We start from the raw sequence: 22011 nt of genomic DNA, 5'->3' as shown, positions 1-22011 counted from the left end.
CCCCCCCCCCCCCCCCCCTCGGTTGCCAGTCATCCAGCCGTCACATCACTGCCAATGAGCCTCGCACGCGCTGTCTGTCAATCACGCACGGAGCAAAACAATGAAGAAGAAAAAAGGTGCTTATTTGGTACCGAGCACTCATACATGTGTGTACCAGTTTGGACTGTTGCATTTATGGTACACTACATTAGGCTACAGACACGCTACAGACAGAGCTATACCAGTATTGCTTCCAAACCCCCCCCCCCCCCCCCCCCAAAAAAAAGGGGAAGGCTACTGTGAGCCAGGCACAGAGCACCGGGAGGTCGTTTCACAGCCGTTGCAGTTACATTTAGCCAACAAAAGGAGACTCTCCTGCAGCGATGACACTTTTTCTTCAGAACCAAAAGAGAAGAGGGGGGTGGGGGGGGGGCTCTGGCAGGCAGGGGGGTATTTTTGCCACAACACAGGTCTTCTCCCCGAGTGTGTCTGTGTGTGTCAATAGAATAACATGACGAAAAAAACGATTTTGCAGGTATATGGACGATTTTGCTGAGAAGCAGATGTCAACGTCTGGACGTCGTGTGTGTGTTGAATTGACGCCCCTGTGCTGCCTATCACGCGCCGCACGTGCACGATACCACGGTACCCAGCCTCGTGGTGCAGAAATAAAGATGACTCTAGGTTATTCTGAGGTTTGATGATGCGGCTGATTGGATATTAAAGTCCTGTTGATCTTTGGCACATTATTTCACATCACGCCACACATGGTGGTAGGTTGGCTGATGGTCACTGACAGACGCTGCCACTTGATTGAATGGTGAGAGGTTGATTGAATGCGTGTCACATTACTGGGAATCACGCAGTGAGCACGGTGACATGAGGATTACACATTCCTTTAGGGAGTTTTTGGTGTTTTTTAATGACCTTAAGTGAACAGATTTTGCGGTAAAGTCAATAGCAAACACACTCCGCCTTCAGGATCGGGTACTGACAGCTGTGTCCGTGTGTGTGTTGTAGTGTGTTGCAATGGCAGATTATAGCCTAGAGTATGTAGAGAGCACAGTGGACCCCCGAGGATGCTCCAGTTGTCATGACCGCTATACCATGTCGCTTTATGCGGCTTGCACTGTTTGGACTGCAGAGGCAGAGGCGGGGAGGGGGTGGGGGAGGGTTGCCAGGCCTATACTGCACTATACACACTGTGACGGGGCTGCTCTCCGTATATCTGGTGACTCACAACACAATCCCTGTGTGCTGATTGTTTCTCAGAAACACCTTGGCCATTGTTCATTTCACACAGGGCGCCTGACGCCTGCATAGTTCCGTTCTGAAATGGAGCTAAAGCCTCTGTGATGGATGCTCTGGAGCACTGAGCCGGCTGGTTTTGGTGCAGGTACGGGTCTTATTGGTTACCTACGTAAATCTAACAACTCCCTTTTCACCTTAATCTTTCCCATTCAGCCGGAAGCTTCAAGTGCTAACCAAGCCTTAAGAAAAACATGCAAAAAAAAACTGAGGATACAGATCAGTATAGTTTATTCTAGAGTATTTATTGGTTCAAAAAGTCCTTAACAGGCATACCGCTTTCCCTAAGTGTACGTATCAACGTCTTAACCCTCCTGTTGTCCTCTTTTAAAAAATGTCTGTATCTGAAATCTGGATTTCTTTTTAACCCAATTACCACAAAAAAATGGTTGGATTCCATTCAACACTTTTTGCAAAAACAATTGATCACTTTCATTCATCTGATCTTAACTATTAGTCAAAATAAATCATAATTTCTGCTCTTTTAACTCAAATATTAGGAATAATTCTACACAAATGAGGGTTCTTGACCATGAATTCCAAAAAGTTTACAGTGTAAAACCAGTAGTAGTAGTAAGGTAGTATTAGTGAAATCTAAAAAAAGAATCTGAAAAAGGGACAAAAATGTAAAATATTTGTCCGTTTTTGACCCGAACATTTGGGCCTGAATCCAACCGAGAGCTGGGAAAGGAAAACAACTGGACCTGCCCAAAGTAGAGCAGGACAAGCATCCACCATTCACAACTCAAAGGCCCTTGAGCAAATAACTAGACCACTGCTTTGCTGCCTCCTTGATGAACTCTGGACTGGCAATGTAAACTGGAAGCCCCCCTGCCGTTGTTTAGTGGCCGTCTTAGCACAGTCCAGGTTTTGATCTGCATGACTACCTCAGTCCCCCTCGTGGATTCAGTGCTTGGTCGGCTGCTGTCGCATTAGTAACTCGGAGATGTCCCGAATCACAACCTCAAGTATGCTGAATGTTCTTTCTCTCTTTTTCTGAATAGTGGTGCCTGAGTAGTCCAGAGCCAGAAGAGACAAAGCTATTCTTCTCTCTGAGTAGGGATTGTGTCATTAAACAAGGGGTTACTTCTTCTTCAGGATGTTCTATTTTCTCTGTGCAACGTCACCATGCTCTGGAATAGCAGATTTGACCACACACGTCTGTTCTTTGTAATTGAATTAAGATCACAAATGTGCCTCTCTTTTGATCACAACGTCTGGCTAAAGCCTTGGACACATAGATATTACACATAAAACACGTTATCTACGTAATATGATGTTTTAAAGAGGTCCCTTTGAAAGAACCTTTGAATGAGAGCAATCTGCAAAAAGACTCACCACATAAAAATGACAAGCACAAAGAAACAACATCTACAGACAAAGGACTGATGCAGTTGGCGTAACACTGCATTACTTAAAGGAAATGGGGGGGGGATGAGAAGAAGATAGATTCCTCTGTCATATCTATATGTTAAATATGAAACTATGGCCAGCAGCATTTTCACACCTCCACGTTTTACAGAGTAAGAGGTCTGAGGGCCTTGTCACATATCTTCTTACATTGACCTTTTTAGGGTCTTTGCATATCTCCGTATGGTTCAAATCAAAATGTTCAGAACAAACTCATCTTTCTCTTTAGTGACGCCCACATTGTTTTCTAGAGAGATATGTAAAGAGATAAATTGACCCTAAAGCTAAAACGTTGATGTTTGCTTTTTGAAATTCCTCAAATCTCTTTGAAAACAAACCTTACCTTATGACGGTCTGGACGAACTGTTTCGGTGCTTGACATGAGTTTACCAAAGTCTCAGGTGAGATGTTTTTCATGTAGTAAATAAATGTCTGAATGACGTTTTGTAACGTCGCTTTTTGATTAGGAGTTTTGTCAGACATCGTTTGGACGCGCCGGTGGGTCTTCCTCAGAGGGTTAAACGTAATGTGTAACTGACTGATTAGCCTGGTCTCATGATCACGAACTGTCCCAGGGCATTACATGGGGGTGGCACGGAACGTGGGAAAATTCAATTTAATTCAAAACAATGCCAAAGTAAAGTCGACGTAGTAGATTTATTCATTTGATTAGGACAATGTACATTAATCAACACTTCTGTAAATGTGCCAGTGGTAGCCAGTTGGCTGAATTTCAACTGTAGTCCTACTTACCCAGCATGCCTGTCTTTATGTTGGGAAGAAACCAGAGTACCAGAGTTTTCCTAAACCCAACTGTCCCGTTCTTCTTTCCTTACCTTAAGGTGCCGTGTTCGTTTTACCGAATTATTCCCCGGGCCCATCACGGAACTTTTGGTGATTCTGTGAAACTGCCACAGATTTTGAGTTTAAGAATTTGGTGATATCAGGTTTTTCTGATTCAGGTTCTTATGATTCTGATACTGACTGAATTTAATTGAGTTTAATTGAATTCATTTTACAGATGCTGGATTTCTTGTACTTTTACAGAGTCAGGGTAACTGTTTCAAAGGTTACAGACTGCAGTGCTGCCGGTGGTAGCAGTTTGAGTGGTTTCAGCGTTCCCCTCCAACTCTTTAGGTTTGTCATTGCACAGAGACACGCAGGTACTGACACAACAAAATGCAGCTCACACTTTTGGCCACAAAGCACATACGTTCACCCAAAATCTCAAACTCTTCCTGTACATGGAACAAGAGGAGACAAAAACAGCATCCAGCCTGAAACATTGTTGTTCTTTTCATGTGAGTGTGAGCTATATGAAGCAACAGCAGTGGAAAAAGCCAAGTCACAGTGAAGGCATGGGTTGAGCTTTTAGTTTTGTCCAGTCAGCCGTCGAGGGACAAGCCCTTGCTTCCTCAGACAAACTGCATGGGAACACAAACAGACCAACAAAATGGCCGCTCCAGAGGGCCTGCAGGCTGTGGCGAAGCATAGAGGAAGACTGTAGTGTAAACCACATCATATAAAAACAGGGTTTTTTGTTTTGTGACACTGTCTTTCAGGATGACGCAGCACTAGTTTGTGGCTTTCATTGTTTTTTTATTAGAACCGAGAGTTCTTGTTTTTTTAATCTTAATTCAGCTACTCTTTTCGGTGTTTGGGAAGTTTTGTACAACTTGCCAGTCAGTTGGTTGACAGGACTGTCTATTTGCATTATGTAGGGTGGTTAAACAATTACTAATGGAGACACATACGAGCAGCACACTATTGTTTGAAGACTCCTTTCAGTGCTCGTACAAAAGCACGATTCTAAATTTAGTAGTTTTTTTTTTAATGTTACCTAAGTTGTACCCCCTCACAGAAGTGATATGTCAGCTACAGAAAGTTGATATAAGCTCCCGGGAGATGCTCCTGCTTTTGAAGTTTTTCCAGGAATTGAAAATAAAAACGTTTTAAAGCAGACAGTTATCTGTGAGGCGCTGTCATCCACCTGCCATCGGTCCTCGCTCCCCTTCTCACAGGGTTAGATTACTATTCTTTTAATTGATAAAAGGAATTAAGGCCGGAGGGGGGGATTAAAGTGATTTTAAAGAGAGGGAATGAGAGAAGGGAGTGAGATTGAGACAACATGGAAGCATGGCGAGCATAAATATGATTAAGAGAAACTGACAAAGTGATATAAAGAGATACTGTAAATACTCTCCATGTGAAAATGTCCCAAATGTCTTCAATACAGATATCTGTTCCTGTTAAAACTATTCAAAACATATAGTCGTTTAGGCAAATTGGAGAGGAGAGCCAGAAATCACAAGATGCTTTTACTAATGTTTGCCCGGTAATTCACTATGGGCCCCGCTTTTCTACGACAAAGCTGATATCTTGGAGTATGGTCACTTGCATGTGTGTGTCTGTGTGTGTAGGGCATAATGCACACCTCTCCAGTTTCACATTGATCTGTAGCTTAAGCGAAAACATATCACTTTCACCGCAGCATTATCCATGTTATTAGCAGCATTCTATTGTACTGTAAACCATCCCCTCTACAACTGGAAGCATCCACTTTCCAGAATAAAAGCATGTATAGACATCTTATCCCTGCATCAGTGAAGCATAATAGTCACCATTTGATGTGCTCTGGTCGACATGAATACGCCCTCCGCCCTCTGCGTTACATGGCTTTGTGTGCTCAGGTGCAGGGGCAATACAACTGCATGTATCAGTCTTCTGCAAACATGACTGTGTGTCTGTGTGTGTGTGTGTGCATGGACACGCTTTTCAGTCAACGCTCAGTGTTACATGGTGTTTTATTTCTGATATTGTTGCCGTAGGTCTGTCTGTCGGCTCAGGGTAATTTATGATGCTGCAGTGCAGCTGACCGGAATCAGCCTCTGCAATGCTTAAACAGAAGGGTGTGAATAGGACAGAGCAGTGGTTCTCAAACTTTTTCAATAGTGGACCGTCTTTGAATTTTGAGTTGTTTTTTTCCAAATAACCCTGACCAGGATAACAATTAAAAAGCAAATCAAAGCAATAAAAGTGGCGCGATATTGTTGAGTCAGTTGGACACAGATGGCGCACATTAGTATGACTGACTCAACAATATTGTACCTAAAAACATTTCAAATATTGAGAATAACTAAATCAATTCATACTATAGTGGATACTAATTATAGGACTTATGCATGACAGAAACCTTTTTAATTAACATTTGTAAGAAATCTCCTGTACCCCCTTGCCAAACTCCAAATGACCCCTAGGGGTTTGAATAACACTGGGATTGAGGGTGTATAGAGGATATCTGATTTATTGTTTCATGAGATGTGAGGATTGGCCCACATTGTGTTTTTAATACAATGTACACATTAGGGATGTGAGGATGCAGCGGGAATCGGTCAGAGCTTTAGTGCGTAACTTTTGGATGTTAATGAACGTCCGTTACTTTCAAGCCGCTACCAAATGAGTTGTTACAAACCTCATTAACACCATCAGCTCCTCTCTCTGCGTCTCTGAGGGTGGGGGGTGATCATAGAAGGCTCTTATAATGTGGACGTGCTGAAAGTGTGGTTGACGTCACTTAGAATTCCTCATGGGGTCCGACAGAAACTACGCACTTCATCTTTAAAAAGCAATAGAAACGTGTCAAGGTTCCAACCGGTTGGGATCTTTGGATTTCACAAGTTTATGGGAATAAACGAATAGTTTCCAGTCAAATGTCTGCAGCTCAACTGTTAAAAAAAATGTGACAAAAATTGTATTATGAAGTTAAAAATCACGAATCGAATCGTGAATGGAGTATACTGTGTGGGTACACATTACAGTATGAAGAGTGCACACACTATAGGAGATAATGGCATGCATGGTGCAATGTATTATGTAAAGCTGCAAAGATGAATCATCGGTTCTCAACTATTGAATTAATCACTAAGTACTTAGATCATCAATTCTCAGATTCCAGCTTGTTAAATGTCAAGATTTTCTAGTTTCTTCACTTCTGTGTAAAAGTAAAGTGAAGATTTTTGAGTTGTGGAGGAAACAAGACATTTGAGGACATCATCTGGGGCTTTGGGAAACACTGATTGACATATTTTTCTCAATTTTTTGGTCAATTTATAGACCAAATTAATTAATCGAGAAAATTATCTACAGATTAATCAACAGTGATTGTCGCAGTCCTACTGTTATGCATCTGCCAAATTAGTTTTCTGTTCAGATATTAATCCTGTCAGTTTGAATGTCCATGTACGATGTATTTAATGTCTTAAAATGCCTCACAAGCAACACAGAGTAGCGGTATTTTGTTGGTCAAAGGCACACTAGAGGTCATCATTTCCCCGTGCAGCATTTACACACATTCAAATATAAAAGTGTTCTCCGAATTTCACTTCATTAAAGCAGTTTTATTTAGATAGATTAAGATTGATTTATGTTATTAATTCAGGGCAATGCCCATTGATGAACAAGCAAAACAGTCCACGGAAATGTTTCAGATTTTAGCCCGAGGGTACAATCTGGCACATTTAGAGTGTAGAAGGACAAAAATGTATATTTCTTTGAAAGAGCTGCTTTTTACTACGTCTTCTATGATAGTTAACTGAATATATTTTGATTTTGAAACCAAATTCCAGATTACACAACACACTCAAATACATATTGTGATGGACTATTTTGACTCTTTATAGAAGCAGATTTCAGTCGTTTTTTTTAAAATATATATCTCACAGTTCTCCAGTGGCTCAAGCACATAAAGAAGGCAGCAGATTGAATTATTTCTAGGATGAGTTTTTCCTGTCACAAGGTATTTTTCATCCCTGGCGATACTTTTTAATGTTTTTGATTTTATGACTTCTCAATTATTGAACAATGTGACACAGTAGAGGCCTGGCTGGGCCTGTGACCATGGAGGAAGTAGAGACTTTATTGCTTTGATTGTGTCCCGTTAGACTGTGAAATAAACCTCCGGGGAACACTGATTGGCGTTAGTTTGGATTAGGATTCACGTGAATAATCCCCAACTGTACAAATATGCTCCATGCCAAACAACTGGGACCAAAGGGCTGATGAAAGACATCAATATTGATTAAGGCATAGTGGTTTATTAGCCTGTTACTGAAGCATCACCAAAACATCAGGAATTCTGCCTTTGCGCTCTGCGGCTGGCTTGAGTGTTTCCTCTCTGGGAGCCCATGAAACATGCAGATATAGAAAGGACATCTGCTGCACTCCTCAGCCAGAGAGCCTTCACACCTCTCCGCCTTGATCTTGAATGCAACAGAAACAAAATAAATATATAATCTAAAAATATGTAAAAAGCCGCCTCGGTTTGTCTTTTTATTCTTCCAACAATCACCACTCTGGTTCGGTTGAAATAAACTCTTAATTCACTCCTTTACATGTGGAAATAGGCTGGCTATACACAGGCTAAAAGTAGTGATTATTTAAATGGAGTCTGGTGAGTTTGGGGATGGCGGTTTCAGAGCTGTTTCTGGTTAAATAGTGCCAAACAACTGTGATCAAGGGACTACTGAAAGACATTAATCTTGATTAGTGCATGAAACATGAAACACGCAGATAGATAAAGGACATCTGCTGCGTTTTTCACCCAGTGAGCCTCCGCATCTCTCCACCCTGACGTTCACCGCGTCGTAAAGCACGAGTGCTTGTGCTTCTCATTCAAAACAGGCTGCAGAGGCCTGTACACAGATTGCTCGCTTGATTGTTGGGCATGTGTTTATGTGGCCCGCCCTTCCCTCAAACCCCTCACCCCACCTCAGTCATCCCACTTTTATTCCCTTCAGCTTTACTACCATCATCAAATGTCATATCTCCATGGCTCTCTAACACATTCTCACTCCCAGGTCGTCAAAAAGGGATGCTTGGTCAGTTGCCTTTGGCGTTTATTACTGACGCAAAAAGTCTCCTTAGGCGTCTTATTTAGACAATGTTGGTCGGGATTATTGGCTCTGGGTCACGTTTAACTGACATGCGGCACAAGAACGGGACTGTTAGGTTAAAGAAAAGATTGTGGGTGGGGTTATAAAATGTTTGTTTAAGTAACACGGGGGACAACAACGGGGACATGTCTCGGTCCTCTGTCTCCTGGGTGAAATTCCTGTGTTGTTTGACTCATCCAACCCCCTCGGATTTTCATACTTCTCGAGACCGTCGTCACTCTTAACACTAGGTCTTGATACAGTGCAGCGGGCGAGCTGCTGCTATGCCCAAAGTGTTCCATACAGACCCTAAAGGGAGATTTTTGCATTGCTTTGAAGAGTTGGGAATAAAAAGTGGTCGCTGTAATAGCGCCATGGTAATAAATGCTCTGTGTGATCCCATTGGTGGGCAAATGGTGCAGCCAGGACCCCCTTTCACCCATAGAGACCTAGAGGAGACTGTGAGCACAGGAATGAACAGCGGCCACTCTGCCTACTGAAATATGTCCTGATTTCATACTGTGTGTGTGTGTGTGTGTGCGTGTGTGTGCGTGTGTGTGTGTGTGTGTGTGTGCACTCTGTTCTTCTCATCTTCCTACTGTAGCTTAAAATAAACGCCTCAGTCTGCAGCACTGAGATGCTCTTGTCTCCCCGTGTATTGTTCCCTCTGCTGTGCTCTTCACTTGTTTCCAAGGAGCAAGCTGGCTGATAAGGAGCCATGCAGCTCAGGACCAATCAGGGAAGGGATGGGAGGGATGGGTGGGGCGGTCAGCCTTAAATCACCAGGCTTGCCCTTGTCTTCACCCTCAATCTACAGTACATGGTCTCTGTTTGTAAATGGAGCGGCAACGCCAACCTTCAAGAGCCAACAAATGGGACGAGGACATAGTTTTGATTTTGGTGCTGCATAATAAGGGATGATCTGTACTGCAGTATTCACATTAACATACACGCAGGTCGTCATACACATGCTCAGTACCTATACATGCACTAATGGAGAGATGTCAGAGTTAGGGGGGCTGCACATGGAAAGGCGCCCTGAGCAGTTGGGGGTTTGGTACCTTGCCATGAGGTGAACTGGTCTCCAGCTACCAGTCCACCACCATACTTTGGTCCGTATGGGGACTTGAACCAGCGACCAGCTGAAAATGGCAAGTTTTGAAGGAAGTTTGGATCGTGCAACAAGGCAGGCCTGCTTGTCCCTTTGGGGATCCAATGTAAAAACTTAGAACACGCTAAAGAATATGCTTGTAACATATATGTTGAAGTACACACTGCAATACACCGGTGTCCGCGTCCAGAACCTAGTGGCGTCTAAGACTACTGTGATTGGTTCAAAGAAATGCAAACAACCCAGAGCGTTCCCCCACTGACCCCCCTCTTCTGCTTTACCACAACCTTCGAAATAGCTTAGTGAAGTGCCATGGGCATGGATAGGATATGTCTTGTATGATTAACCTATGTGTTTCATGACATGCCTGGTAGGATACTATGAACAATGTTTGACTGTTTTTATCTCTGTACATGGAGAACACAGCTTCAGGGGTCTTCACCTGCTCAGTGGTTATAGCACATCATACAGTAGGGGATATATTCATACATGCATCCATATTCTAAAAATGTTCCTTCCCATTTACAATAGAATCCTAGAACCTAACACTTCAGACTAATGTTCTTGTTCTGCATGCAGTCCGTCACGACAACATGATGATATCTTGCCACAGGCAGCCTCGCAACAAGGACTGATGATTATTATTGGTCTGCATGAGCAATAATCATCACTGTACATTTAGCATAATTTATACACAGTATGTTTATAAAATGTATACTTTTCTGACCACATACAGTAGCAGCACATTTTGTTTTCATTCATTATAACCCAGATATGCGGGCTGATTTTATGTTCATGCAGATTTGTTGCCTGTGTGCACATGGTACGTCCTTTTATACGGCTGCTGGTCTTTATTTGTGGTGATTGGGTCTTGAAGCATTGTTTTTACAACATATTGTTCTTTTTAGGCATGCAACTAATGATTCATTTCATTATTAAATAATCTCTCCATTATTTTGTCTGGGGCTCTTCTCAGGACCACAGTGGAGAAGTCAGCTTTGGAAAGCTTTACCCTTTTCACCCTGCGCTGTTATGATCCTCCACCTCCTGCTCTTCAGCCATGTGTTTCTGAGGGGTGGATGGTTACAGTGGGACCAGATGAATAAGTGATGGGTTCTTGGACTTCTCGGGTCTATTATGCATGTCATCCGTTCTTAGAGCAGGCCACTGGGATGTCACTGAGGCACGTAATGCTAGCTCCTCTTTGCAGAGAGAGCTCCAGCTGTAAATACACTTGGGCTTACTGTGTAATGTTACATCACTGTTGATATTACACTGTTATTATTATTCAGGTCGGACATGGCTCCTGGAAGAGTGGTGTCATATCATCATCATGGGTATAATGTGATAAAACCTCCAAATAAAATTTTTTTTGAGCCCTAAAATTTTCTTTTGAAACCTAAAATTGCTCTGTAGATTTTTTCTAACAGCATTAGATATTATTTAACATTAACCATTTACACTTTAAGAATATATCTGTCTTTTAACATTTGCATGATTGTATGTTTTAACAGAAATTGTCCCTAGAATGTGATTCACAGTTGTATTTTAGTTTTTTACATTTTAAATAGTTTAATTTGGGCTACTGTACTCTGTAGCCAAATGACAATTCAACTAAAAAGAAACGGCCTCTCGATCCATTTCCCTTCAGGGCTTTGGTCACCACTTCACACAGAAAAGATTTATTTTAACAAGGGCAATTCCCATCAGTCTCTCATCTGTTCCTGTGCTAGGTGTGGCCAGATGGTTAGTCTTAAACTGCCCAGCCTTAAGGTGACCTTTGAGTCCCGTTATGGTACCATCGATACAGTGTTAACGGAGCTCTGAACCTTTGAATGAGCATATCAGGTTTTCTTGAGATTTTGCAGCAGGGCAGAAAATGAGACGCTGTTACATCTCTGTCAGCTTGATAGACATTTATTAAATCTAACTGTATCCCTCACAATCGAGTGATGTCTCACCAATATTTCATGTTCATCCAAGATCTTTTACTCAAAAAGACAGAGAAAAACGTTTGATGTAAGGACAGAGATGGAGAGTCTGAAACTGAAAGCAAAGAAAATGGCTGCCAACGCTGCATTTTGTCTTGGAGCAAGCAAAGAGAGGGACACACACTTCCAATTCGATGTGCATGAAAAAATCTCCAGATCTCTCTTGCCACAGGCCACCTAAAAGCTCTGCGGTATCTTGCTTTCGTGGACATGTTCTATCACATATTGATAAGTCTGTCTTACAGCCTTCAAATATATCCACAAGTAAGTATTCAGATGCAAATAGGCCATAAAAAAGATTACTTTGTTGCAATTATAACACAAAATATACAGAAGTAATCTTAATTTGGTCAGATTTCACTATAAATCACATTGTAAAAATGAAAAGAAGTAAGTGTAGTGTAGAAGTGTACTTTAATTACTTAGAGGTGGATTTTTTGCCCTGTGTTCTTGTTCTTTATTGCCTTCCTGTTGACTTGGAGTCAAAAGGTGACAGTGTCTGGCCATCCTCTAAGCTAATAAAAGCACATTTCAAGCAATGGTGTCAACCAAAACACACTTCCTTTCTCTTTAACGGGCGTGATGCGGTATGCAAGTGTAGTGAACGTTGTGTGGATGGATTTAAGTTATGTGTTTATAATGTATTCATATTTTCTTTTGCTTACATGAGATACATGAAAGACACATTAGGAAACGTAGTTTTGGTTGACGTTAGCTTCCCTGTGTTGACAGATCTGGAGTGAGTTTGAGTTTGAAACTGAGACAGAAACATGTCTCAAACAAAGTTAATGTTCTCCTTATTTGTCATTATGAAATTGGCCGTTTTAATGTACGGGAGATATGTGTCTTGTAAGGAATTGGTCCTGTATTTACTTTGGGGACTGTGGGACAAAAGAATCAATCAAAATCTGTGAAGCTGATAGAAACACAGGGGCAAAGGACACGTGGTGTGTGCAGACACACAAAGAAGTATTTGTTCGAAATGAGCAATGGCGGTAGATATAGTAGCTGTTGATTCTATTTTCCCTTCCCATGCGTTACCAAATAGAAGGAGGACATTATGAGCCACATGTGGGAGGCTGTGGCTCAGTGGTAGAGCGCTTGCCTGCAAATTGGAAGGTTGGTGGTTCGATCCCCGCCCCTGCAGTCATTGTCGAAGTGTCCTTGGGCAAGACACTGCACCCCGAGTTGGCCCCGGTGCTGCGCATCGGAGTGTGAATGTGTGTGAGTGTGTATCTTATGAGCAGGTGGCACCTCGACCTCAGTGTATGAATGTGTGTGAATGGTGAATGTTTCCTGTAGATGTAAAAGTGCTTTGAGCAGTTGTTAAGACTGGAAAAGCGCTATATAAATACAGCACATTTACATGTGTTGGTGGAAATAAAGGTAGCTCCTTACCGGAAAGATTCAGTCAGTACTCAGCCTTCTTTATATTACACTGACAGGTGGAAATGAATCGGAAAAGATTACTGAAGTCTGATTACAAGACAAAGGGATTGCTGTTACTGATCAAATTAGTGAATTTAGTTCCATAAGTAAAGCAATTTTTTCACAAAAAAGGGAAGGAGCTTCCAAAAACTGAAAAGTGAAGCCAGTTGTGCATTCCCTCCACTTTATCACTCAAACTGCTAACAGTCTTTGGGTGATTAGTTAGAAATTATAAGTGTCTTTGAAGTGGGCTGGCCAACACTGAATCATATAGATCTCTCCAGATAAATGAGTGTGCTGCTCTGAGAGGTAGGGTTTAATGGTTGCCGGGCAGCCTTGGGTAGCTCAAAGGTCCTCACATTGATCCTTGTAATGGTATCTCCCATTTTAATCTGTCTAGTGCTCGCTGTCTGCTTTATAACGCCCAGTTGCTCTAGGCAACAGCAGCTAAAATATGGCCTAGTGTATGCATACATTGTTACTCATATTAGTAGAGGTAGTTTATTGGAACATATAAAACATTAAAATAAAATATATATATACTGTACATACATTCATGCACACACATATGTTTATACATATATATATATATATATATATATAAATTAAAATGACAGATAAATAAGGTCATGTACTTATTCAAACAAAAAAGTCCCATGTTCAAAAAGGCGTAAGAAGAAGTTCATAAACAACTAATCAGGTCCGACCCCCTTTCTCTATTTTTATTCTTTAGTAAATACAAAATCTTATGCTTCACTTATTACATATCATAGACACAGATGCATACATACATACCTACACACATTTATGGAACCATAGGTTGAGTTGCTGTTATATGGAGTTGACAAAATTAAAAATGTTTCACCAGACCACTCAAAATTGTATACTTTATTTTGGATTTGTTTTAGTTTTTTGCTTTATGTGCATTTATTTATATTCAAGAAACAGTAGCTGCAACAGTAGACAGTAAAACCAAAGACAGTATTGGACAAAAGTGCCAAAACGTCACTCCTCATGGTTCACTCAGTTGGCTTTTTCCAGAGCTTTTGACCATTTCTCAAAGTCTTCTTCAGTTGAAACTCAAAAAGCCTTCGTAAGTTAACCTTGATTTTAGAATATTTTGCCTCAAATATGTATTCCCAAGACTCAGGAGAAATGTCCCTGTTTAGAAGTCAGTATGCTATAAAACCTATTGTAATTACAAATAACCAAAAAGCCATTTAAGATCCATTCTTTCAACACCATTACACCTTTGTTCAATGATTAATTAAAAAACGATGTTTTTACAAATCTGAAGAGTTCTTCAAAGCAGCTAATTGTTTCCATTGTTAATTAAAAATAGAGCGTCTATGCTGAGCTTATATGCACTGGTGAGTATTATCCTACTTTCTCCACTGTAACTGGGATACAGTCGGTCCCCCAAACGTGCACACTGATCAATGCTTTGATCATAAAAGCATGTTATTACGTAACAGTGTTTTTTTTTGTATCTCTTCTTGAGAAACCTGATGATGAAGTTGTTCCAGAGCCGAAGCAGGCAGTGGGCAGCCAAGATGCAAAAGGTGAAGCTTGTAACTGTGCCATAAAGTAAAAGGTCAGTGTGGTCTGTTGAAACCTAATTTCCTGAATTTGGTTACGTAACTGGACAGGCAGGCAATGATGCGCTCTCGTTCTTCAGCGAGTCTTTCTGAAGAGTGTTGTTCAGTCCCACTCGGTTCAAACGTTAAGCGCTGCACTGCACAGTCCGGGGGGGAGGTTTGTGTAACCCAACATGGCCGCGCCGGACAGCAAGGGGAATGGAGAGAGGAAGAGAAATCAGAGGAATCAAATCAGAGAGATGTAATAAACTACATAAATATAACTGTCTCCAATTCAACATATAGATTTCGTCTGCAAAATAGTGGAAGGATATTTGAGTGTGCCAGTACTGGTGTTAACTGTATTCTCATAAATTAATAAATGCTATAATAAAAAGAAGGCTGTAAACGGTGCAGGACTTAATCACTATGACACAGCTGTTGATCTGAGGATGTATACATGACTGAATCCATCTGCTGAGTTGAATGCAGATTGATCTATACACCGCCCAGGGAGGTTTAACGATTCAGACCGTAACGTGCTGTGATATTGCCGTGGCAGTAAAAAATGGCTTCATATCCTCTGTTAGAGTGCAGCCAGTACGGGGCCAGCAGATGTTGTTGTGGACGTCTCTGGACACGCTAGTGGGTGAAGCAAGCACAGAGGGGGCAGCAGGACCCTCAAAGGCAGAATATCAACCAGACTGAGATGAGACATGTCCAAGTGGGCGAAGACGTCTGTCCAAGATGATACACAGACTTTCACTCCTTACTTGATTTATTTAGTCTATATTTCAGGTTTATTTAACAGGAACAATGCACACTAATAATACATATAAAATGTAAATTGTTCCAGAATTAGCCAAAAGGCTACTTTACATCTGCTGCCCCTGCTTGGTTAGTCTTTACCTAGTCTGGCATTGCCAGACCTTCCTCCACAGCGCTGTGGAGGAAGGTCTGGCTCGTCCACACACACAGTCCGGGATAGGTGAAAAAAGAAAAAGAAAAAGCTACATACAACAGTAAATGAATTTAACTGTTCACACAATACGGTAACGTGATCTATTTAAATTAGACGGATACACATATCATCACATGTTCTTACTAGTGTATCGCAGTGTGTACTTCGTCCACAGCAATCCCTGGGTATTGGTCTCAAAACGTCCCATTTAGAAAGTAAATACTGTCATAATATAATAACAACATAATCTCTAAATCTTTACAATTACTCACCAAAAGAACCAAGCAGGCCTGCCTTGTTGAGCGATCCAAAAGTTTGTCAAGACTCGTCGTTTTCAGTGTGTAGCTTACTAGCTCGATTGTTGTTGATTTGCCGGACATCAGGCGGGAAATCGGGGGGAAGTGAGGCGGTTACCCTGGTAACGTACTGCCGTTGATCCAGACTGGTCTTTACCTGACGTCTTGCTTTGGTGTTAAGAGACAGTTTTGAGATTTGTTTGTAGCAATCACTGAGGTTGGTTAGATACATTTTACTGTTCAGGCCCTTTTGGTCTCAGTTAGTTTATGTAATGCAAGGAACAGTGGAAGAGTGATCTCATGATGATACATAATTACTTCATAGACATTGATTCAAATAAGTAAGTCTGAAGTATTTTCTCTAATCTGTGTGTCTTATGAAATGGCATGTAGTAGTACAGCGTGATCTTTTAAGGGATGTAAATAGATGGATGGTCTGTTTAGCTGTGCTGTTCCTCGATTCCTTTTTATTTAACCACTGTGTTTTTTTTTTTTAAATGAAACATAATATGGGACGTTTAACCTTTAATATTTGATTTTTGGCCTCCCGTGGGGCAGCAGAAACAAACATCAGTTACATACTATCTCCTCATAAAGTCGATAATAGTTGCAACGATTTGTAACACCTCTCACAGTCATGTAGTAGTGATCCTTTGCGAGTATGAAAATATTGAATACAGTTGCTTTAAACTATTACTACTTTAGTCTAACAGCCAACGATTCATTATTATTCAAGGTCCTTATTGCTGCAGGATTACCATTTAGCCAGAAAGCTATGGAGAGGAATTAGATCTGATTCTTAAGGCATTTAAAATAAATTGGATGCCAGTTGGTAAGGATGTCGCAATATCCACTGATGATCTCAAACAAATCTGACACATGACAAGTTATTTAATGATCATCTTTAGAGTTCTCTCCCAGCAATCGTACATCTAGAGATGCCCGAGGTTGGTTTGTGATGACCTACTGATGGGAGGAAAGGGCTAACAGGCTGTATACGTGTCTTCGTGGCTAATCCTCCAAAATCCCAGTCAACGCTGTCTGAGACTGGCGTTCCTCCACAAACACCGGTCGCCTGCTCCCTTACCATTGGCTCCCCAACGAACGCTGCTGCTTCAGCTTCCTAATCCTCCATTATACAGCGTGGGGAGATAGAAGCACCATTTCCTCCAATTTCAGTTGGACCATATTGTTGTATGCGGTGCTTTACGGCTGCAAAAGATATCATTTTTTTTATATAAGCATCACAATGGTAGTCTATATCGATGATGTTCCATCCTGGGATCGCTCCGGGGGAAATTCCGCCAGATGTCCTTGTCCCTATCCCTTCTGTTGCGCAACTAAAACTACTTCTGAACGTACACATGTTCCACCAAAGGAAGTTCCTTCCCTATTAGCCGCGCCCTAAACGATTCTGATTGGTTTAAAGAAATGCCAATAAACCAGATCATGTTTTTCTCCCATCCCAGAATGCTGTGTGGACTAGCCTGACCCTGCTCCACAGTGCTGTGGAGGAGGGTCGATCAATGATCATGATATCAACTTGCTCAATAAACATATTGCAAAAAGATTCGACATATCGTGGTTAGGAAGAGAATGACGTGGAAAGGAACTGCAAGGGACACAATCCCTGTCTCTGGGGGGAAAGTCCTGTGCTGTTTGAGCCATCCACCCCCCCGACCAACCTCCCTGCACGCATTTTCAGCTTTTCAATACTACCTGCTACCTTCATCGTTCTGTGATCACGAAATAGGCTTCCAATTGAAATACACTACTTCAAAGTTCATAATCAACACACAAAAATAACGACATTAATGTGAACTGTACACAAATCAATAGATTAATTAAAGTATCCATTTCACGAACTGCCATAAGACTGAGCTGGATAATGATGCTTATGTTTTAAATGAAAAGAAACGGGAATTAATAGGATGAATTGTTGTTGGATTAGTTAATCTGAGTTTGGCTGGAATAAGTCATAACGCAGTTAGCAGATATTTTTCTCCAATCCTTTAAATTTCCCGTCTGAGCCTGAAGTTCTTCTGCAAACATTGTCTGCCCGCTGTCTCTGTTCCTCTTTCTAATCCTCCATTTACAGTTCCAAGTGGAGCCATTGCTCAGTGAGGTACAGAGAGGAAACCATGAATGTATGACATGGTGGATTTGAATTCCATCACTACCAAACCAAATTATTGAAGCTGTCTGCAGTATCAAATCATAACAAGAATTCTCTCAAGACACTTTACTGATATGTTCGGACCACACTCCATCATTTACAGAGAGCCACAAATTCCATCTATTCCCCCCAGAGCAAGCATTTAGTGGCGAGGAAAAACTTCCTATTAGGGAGAAACCTGGGGCAGACCCAGGCTCTTGGTCTGCCGTTACCAGTTGGGACCCAGGACACTGAAACAGATGTACGGATTGTTGTGATAATGTTCCATTCCACTCTGTGAGAAGGTTGAAAAAAGTCCTTCCCAATCCCCACAATTTGTATCCTAAATAGTTTTCCTAACTGTGTGAAGAGACCTTGAGAGAATCCTCCCTACCACCCTGACTCTCTTACTACACGTCATCTGAATGAATGCAGCCATTGTTGGAAAATATGTATCTGCCTGTGTGTCTCATTAAACCTTTAGAACATTGTGAACTGAACCCTTCTTTGTGTCGCTTTGTTCTCCAAGATCTCGTCACTTCTTTCAGACTTTACTCACAGGGGCGGAAGCCAGTAGATGATAGGATTCAAACCGCAAAACAATTCAGAACGGATTGTTTCACAACACAGATATAGACAAATGCCAAAAGCTAGCTCCTTTCTATTTCAATGGTCAAATGTCCCATTAGTTACTGTTTCATTTAGATCACCCTGAGAGTGATTATTCCTCATCCGTCCTTTTCGTCTGTTTGCTCTCTTTTCCAGCCTTCCCCGATTCCTCACTAGGATCTTCTCTTCCCTGTTGGAGACCTTCTCCACCCCCCACATCCAGCAGCCATGGCAGATGACGCAGACATGCGCAATGAGCTGTCAGACATGCAGCAACGTGCCGACCAGCTGGCAGATGAGGTGAGAACAAAGCGCTTGCTGCATCATGCTGGTTTCAGTAGTGATGGCGCACAGACATGATGACACGCGCACTTATGCGTAGTTACTAACAGAGACTGGACTTGAGCACATTCATACGCATACATGTACATGAGAGCGACTTTGAAATGGCAGATCTTAACACTAGAACCACCGTAGCCCACGCCATTTAATTTTCTGATTCAAAAATTTGAATTTTTTTTTTCCTCCTGCCCTAACTCATCCTTAAATCTTGTTCTGCTCATTCATATATTGTCATGATGATAGAAGGACATTTAGAAAACCCCATAGAGTTTTTTTTGGTGTTGCTATTCTCAAACATGCCCCTATTAAGTCGCCAGGAGAAGCGCTGATTAACAATGCCAAACAACAAGTTTGATGCATTTGCATGAGACTGTACTGGAATATAGAAGCTAATTTGCACGCTCATATTCATTCAAAAGCATTTTCTAATACTTAAGGTATGTACAAAAGCAGGTATAGAGGCCCACAATGTCATTTAAGTGACTTATTTGAACCAAACACTAAATTGCATTAGTTCTATAAGTTTGTGCGGATGTGTGCAATCACACGGAATGTCATGTGACCAATGAACTGAAAGACACACGTGGGGGAGATGGAGAGACGCATATAAATGCTGAGGGGATCAACTGTTGTTATTTCATTTCACAAAATGTGATAATGTAATCATTTGCCCAGCAACTATTTTTACCATGTAGTTTCTTTGCCAAAACAGAAACGCTGAAATTGATTAGAATGCGTTTTTAATATGTCTTTCATGCCTTTTATGTTTTACGCTGATGATGCAAAACTGCATCAGAATCAACCGAGTATCTATTTTTTAAAATAGAAATAGCAAAATAGCCCATTGTACACGGCTAAGAGAATATATCATATAGTTTTATTTTGCTTCTGCTGCATAAGAACGTATGTGTGTCCTGTCCTTGCTCCTACAACGATAGAGTCTGATGATGCGTTAGTTATTTTAATAATAATTAATTATTTCAAGGATACAGACGCTCTCAAGTGTCGGGTTTGGTGGTTCTAGTGTTAAAACATGACAAACATGTACTAAGAATTTGGAGCATAAATATTCAGCATAGAGTAAATATTCCTACAATAGCGACTGTTCATAACAAAAACATTCCCATTTTAAACATAAATTAATCCAAAAGCTATTTCAACCAAGCAAGACTTTTAACTGCACTTTAGTTGCGTGTGGGATGTTTTATACCCTAAGCTCAAAACATTCAAAAATACTCACAGATGTAGGTCAGTCCTTGAATTCATACAGCACCATGATATTGTCTGCCTCGGGCTGTGGCTGTTTGCATGTGTGTGTTTGTGTGTGTGTGTGTCTGTTTAGGTAATAGGAGAGTCCTGCATCATCCGATTTTACATAACTAACACTGCATGTGTGTGTTTGTGTGTGTGAATGCACATGGCACAAATGTGTGCAATAATAAGCGTGAATTTGCAAAGCTAATTGTGCGAATGTGTCCATGTTCATGTCAAGGAATGTGCATTAGCTGTGATTCTGAGTGTGCGTGTGTGTGTTTGTGTGTTTTTTTGTTTTTGTGTGTGCGTGCATGTGTGCATGCATGCACGTCAGTGTGTGTGCGTGTGTATGTGTGTGTAAACATCAGTCAGAGAGAAGGTCTTAGTCATGTCCCGGAGCAGATAAGCCCATGCACCCCCCCAAGCTTCACATATGACTCACACTGGCAAGGCTGAGCAGAATATTAAACACACACACACACACACACACATGAACATAGCGCACGCACAAAATGGAGTCGTCAGATTAACAGTTTTTGCCTCTGTTGGACTAACATGAGCTCTAAGAGAGGATAACAGCTGATATAGGGGACATGGCTGCCCTCAAATAATATATGCCAGAGCAGGGGTGTGCTGGTTGCTTGACTTCAGATGAAAAGAGAAGGAAGGGAATAGTGAAATAGAAGGAAGAAGAGAAAGAGTGCTGGAGTCCTTTGCCAAACCCGTGCTCTAGCTCCGGGGATCAGCTGTCCTCGCAGCGAGCACAGCGAGGCCAAGCTGTGTCACCGGAACGAGGACGAGATATCAAAGAGCGCCGTCCCTGCCGAGCTGCAAGCTTCTTAGAGAGGGAACTAGAACATGCAGCTGCACAACTATCAACACACAGGCTAATGATAGAGTCCGGGAGAAAGGGAAAGAGATTTATACTTTTTATTGATCCCCACTATTTTAGAAATCAACACACATACATCCCAGGACCTATTCCTGGAATGTGAATAAAGCTGGTGAAAGTGTGTTTCCATCCAACAGCTTGAAAGCCAATAGAAACCTGTTAAACTAACTGAAACGTCTTCTTCTTCATTTTGTGGCGGGTTGCAACCATGGCATGACCTAAAACGTAATCGCAATTCATTATTTATTCAGCAAATAACGGTTCCGTCAGGGTTTGTCACAAAAGCCAAATATCATCACGATAAAATCCGATGAGACCAAACGTATTTCCTTTGAGTCAATATTCATGAAATTACATCAAATTTTTGAGTTTCCATAAGGCATTTTTCATTCAATATCCCTTAACTCGGATAATAACATGTGGATGAAAACATAGCTACAGTCACCTGAAGAAAATCCCTGATCTAGATCTAGATCTGGATCTCAGAATGCTTGTAAGTAATTTAGTTTAGATCGCACCTCCAAATCCTTGTAAGCATGTTCCAAAGCTGCAACCAACCATTGTTTTCGTTGGCGATGAACGTGTCGATTAGTTTCTCAGTTAAACGATTTGTTGTTTGCTGCATAAAATCTCACAACAAAGCTCACCATGACATTTAAATGCCTTGTTTTGTCCACAGCTCACAGATATCCAGTGCACTGTCACTGAGGAGGGAAAAAAATAGAAAATATGGAATCAGGGACGTTATCTACTCATTCTGATTAATTG

General features: G+C 41.4%; 1 protein-coding gene across 2 annotated transcripts in view; it reads left to right on the top strand.

The window, feature by feature from the left end:
• The window catches only part of snap25a (synaptosome associated protein 25a), a 41271-nt gene that overhangs the window by 753 nt on the left and 18507 nt on the right, over positions 1–22011 (top strand). For both annotated transcript variants that reach the window (XM_034899951.1, XM_034899952.1), the window contains exon 2: positions 18912–19055. In XM_034899951.1, the coding sequence (XP_034755842.1) occupies positions 18984–19055 (72 nt within the window). In that variant the 5' untranslated portion in view covers positions 18912–18983. The remainder of the gene's footprint in view (positions 1–18911; positions 19056–22011) is intronic.

Source organism: Etheostoma cragini, chromosome 18, assembly GCF_013103735.1.
Source record: "Etheostoma cragini isolate CJK2018 chromosome 18, CSU_Ecrag_1.0, whole genome shotgun sequence".
Classification (NCBI taxonomy): Eukaryota; Metazoa; Chordata; class Actinopteri; order Perciformes; family Percidae; genus Etheostoma; species Etheostoma cragini.
The sequence above is the reverse complement of the archived record's forward strand: the minus strand, read 5'-3'. Positions and strand labels throughout refer to the sequence as shown.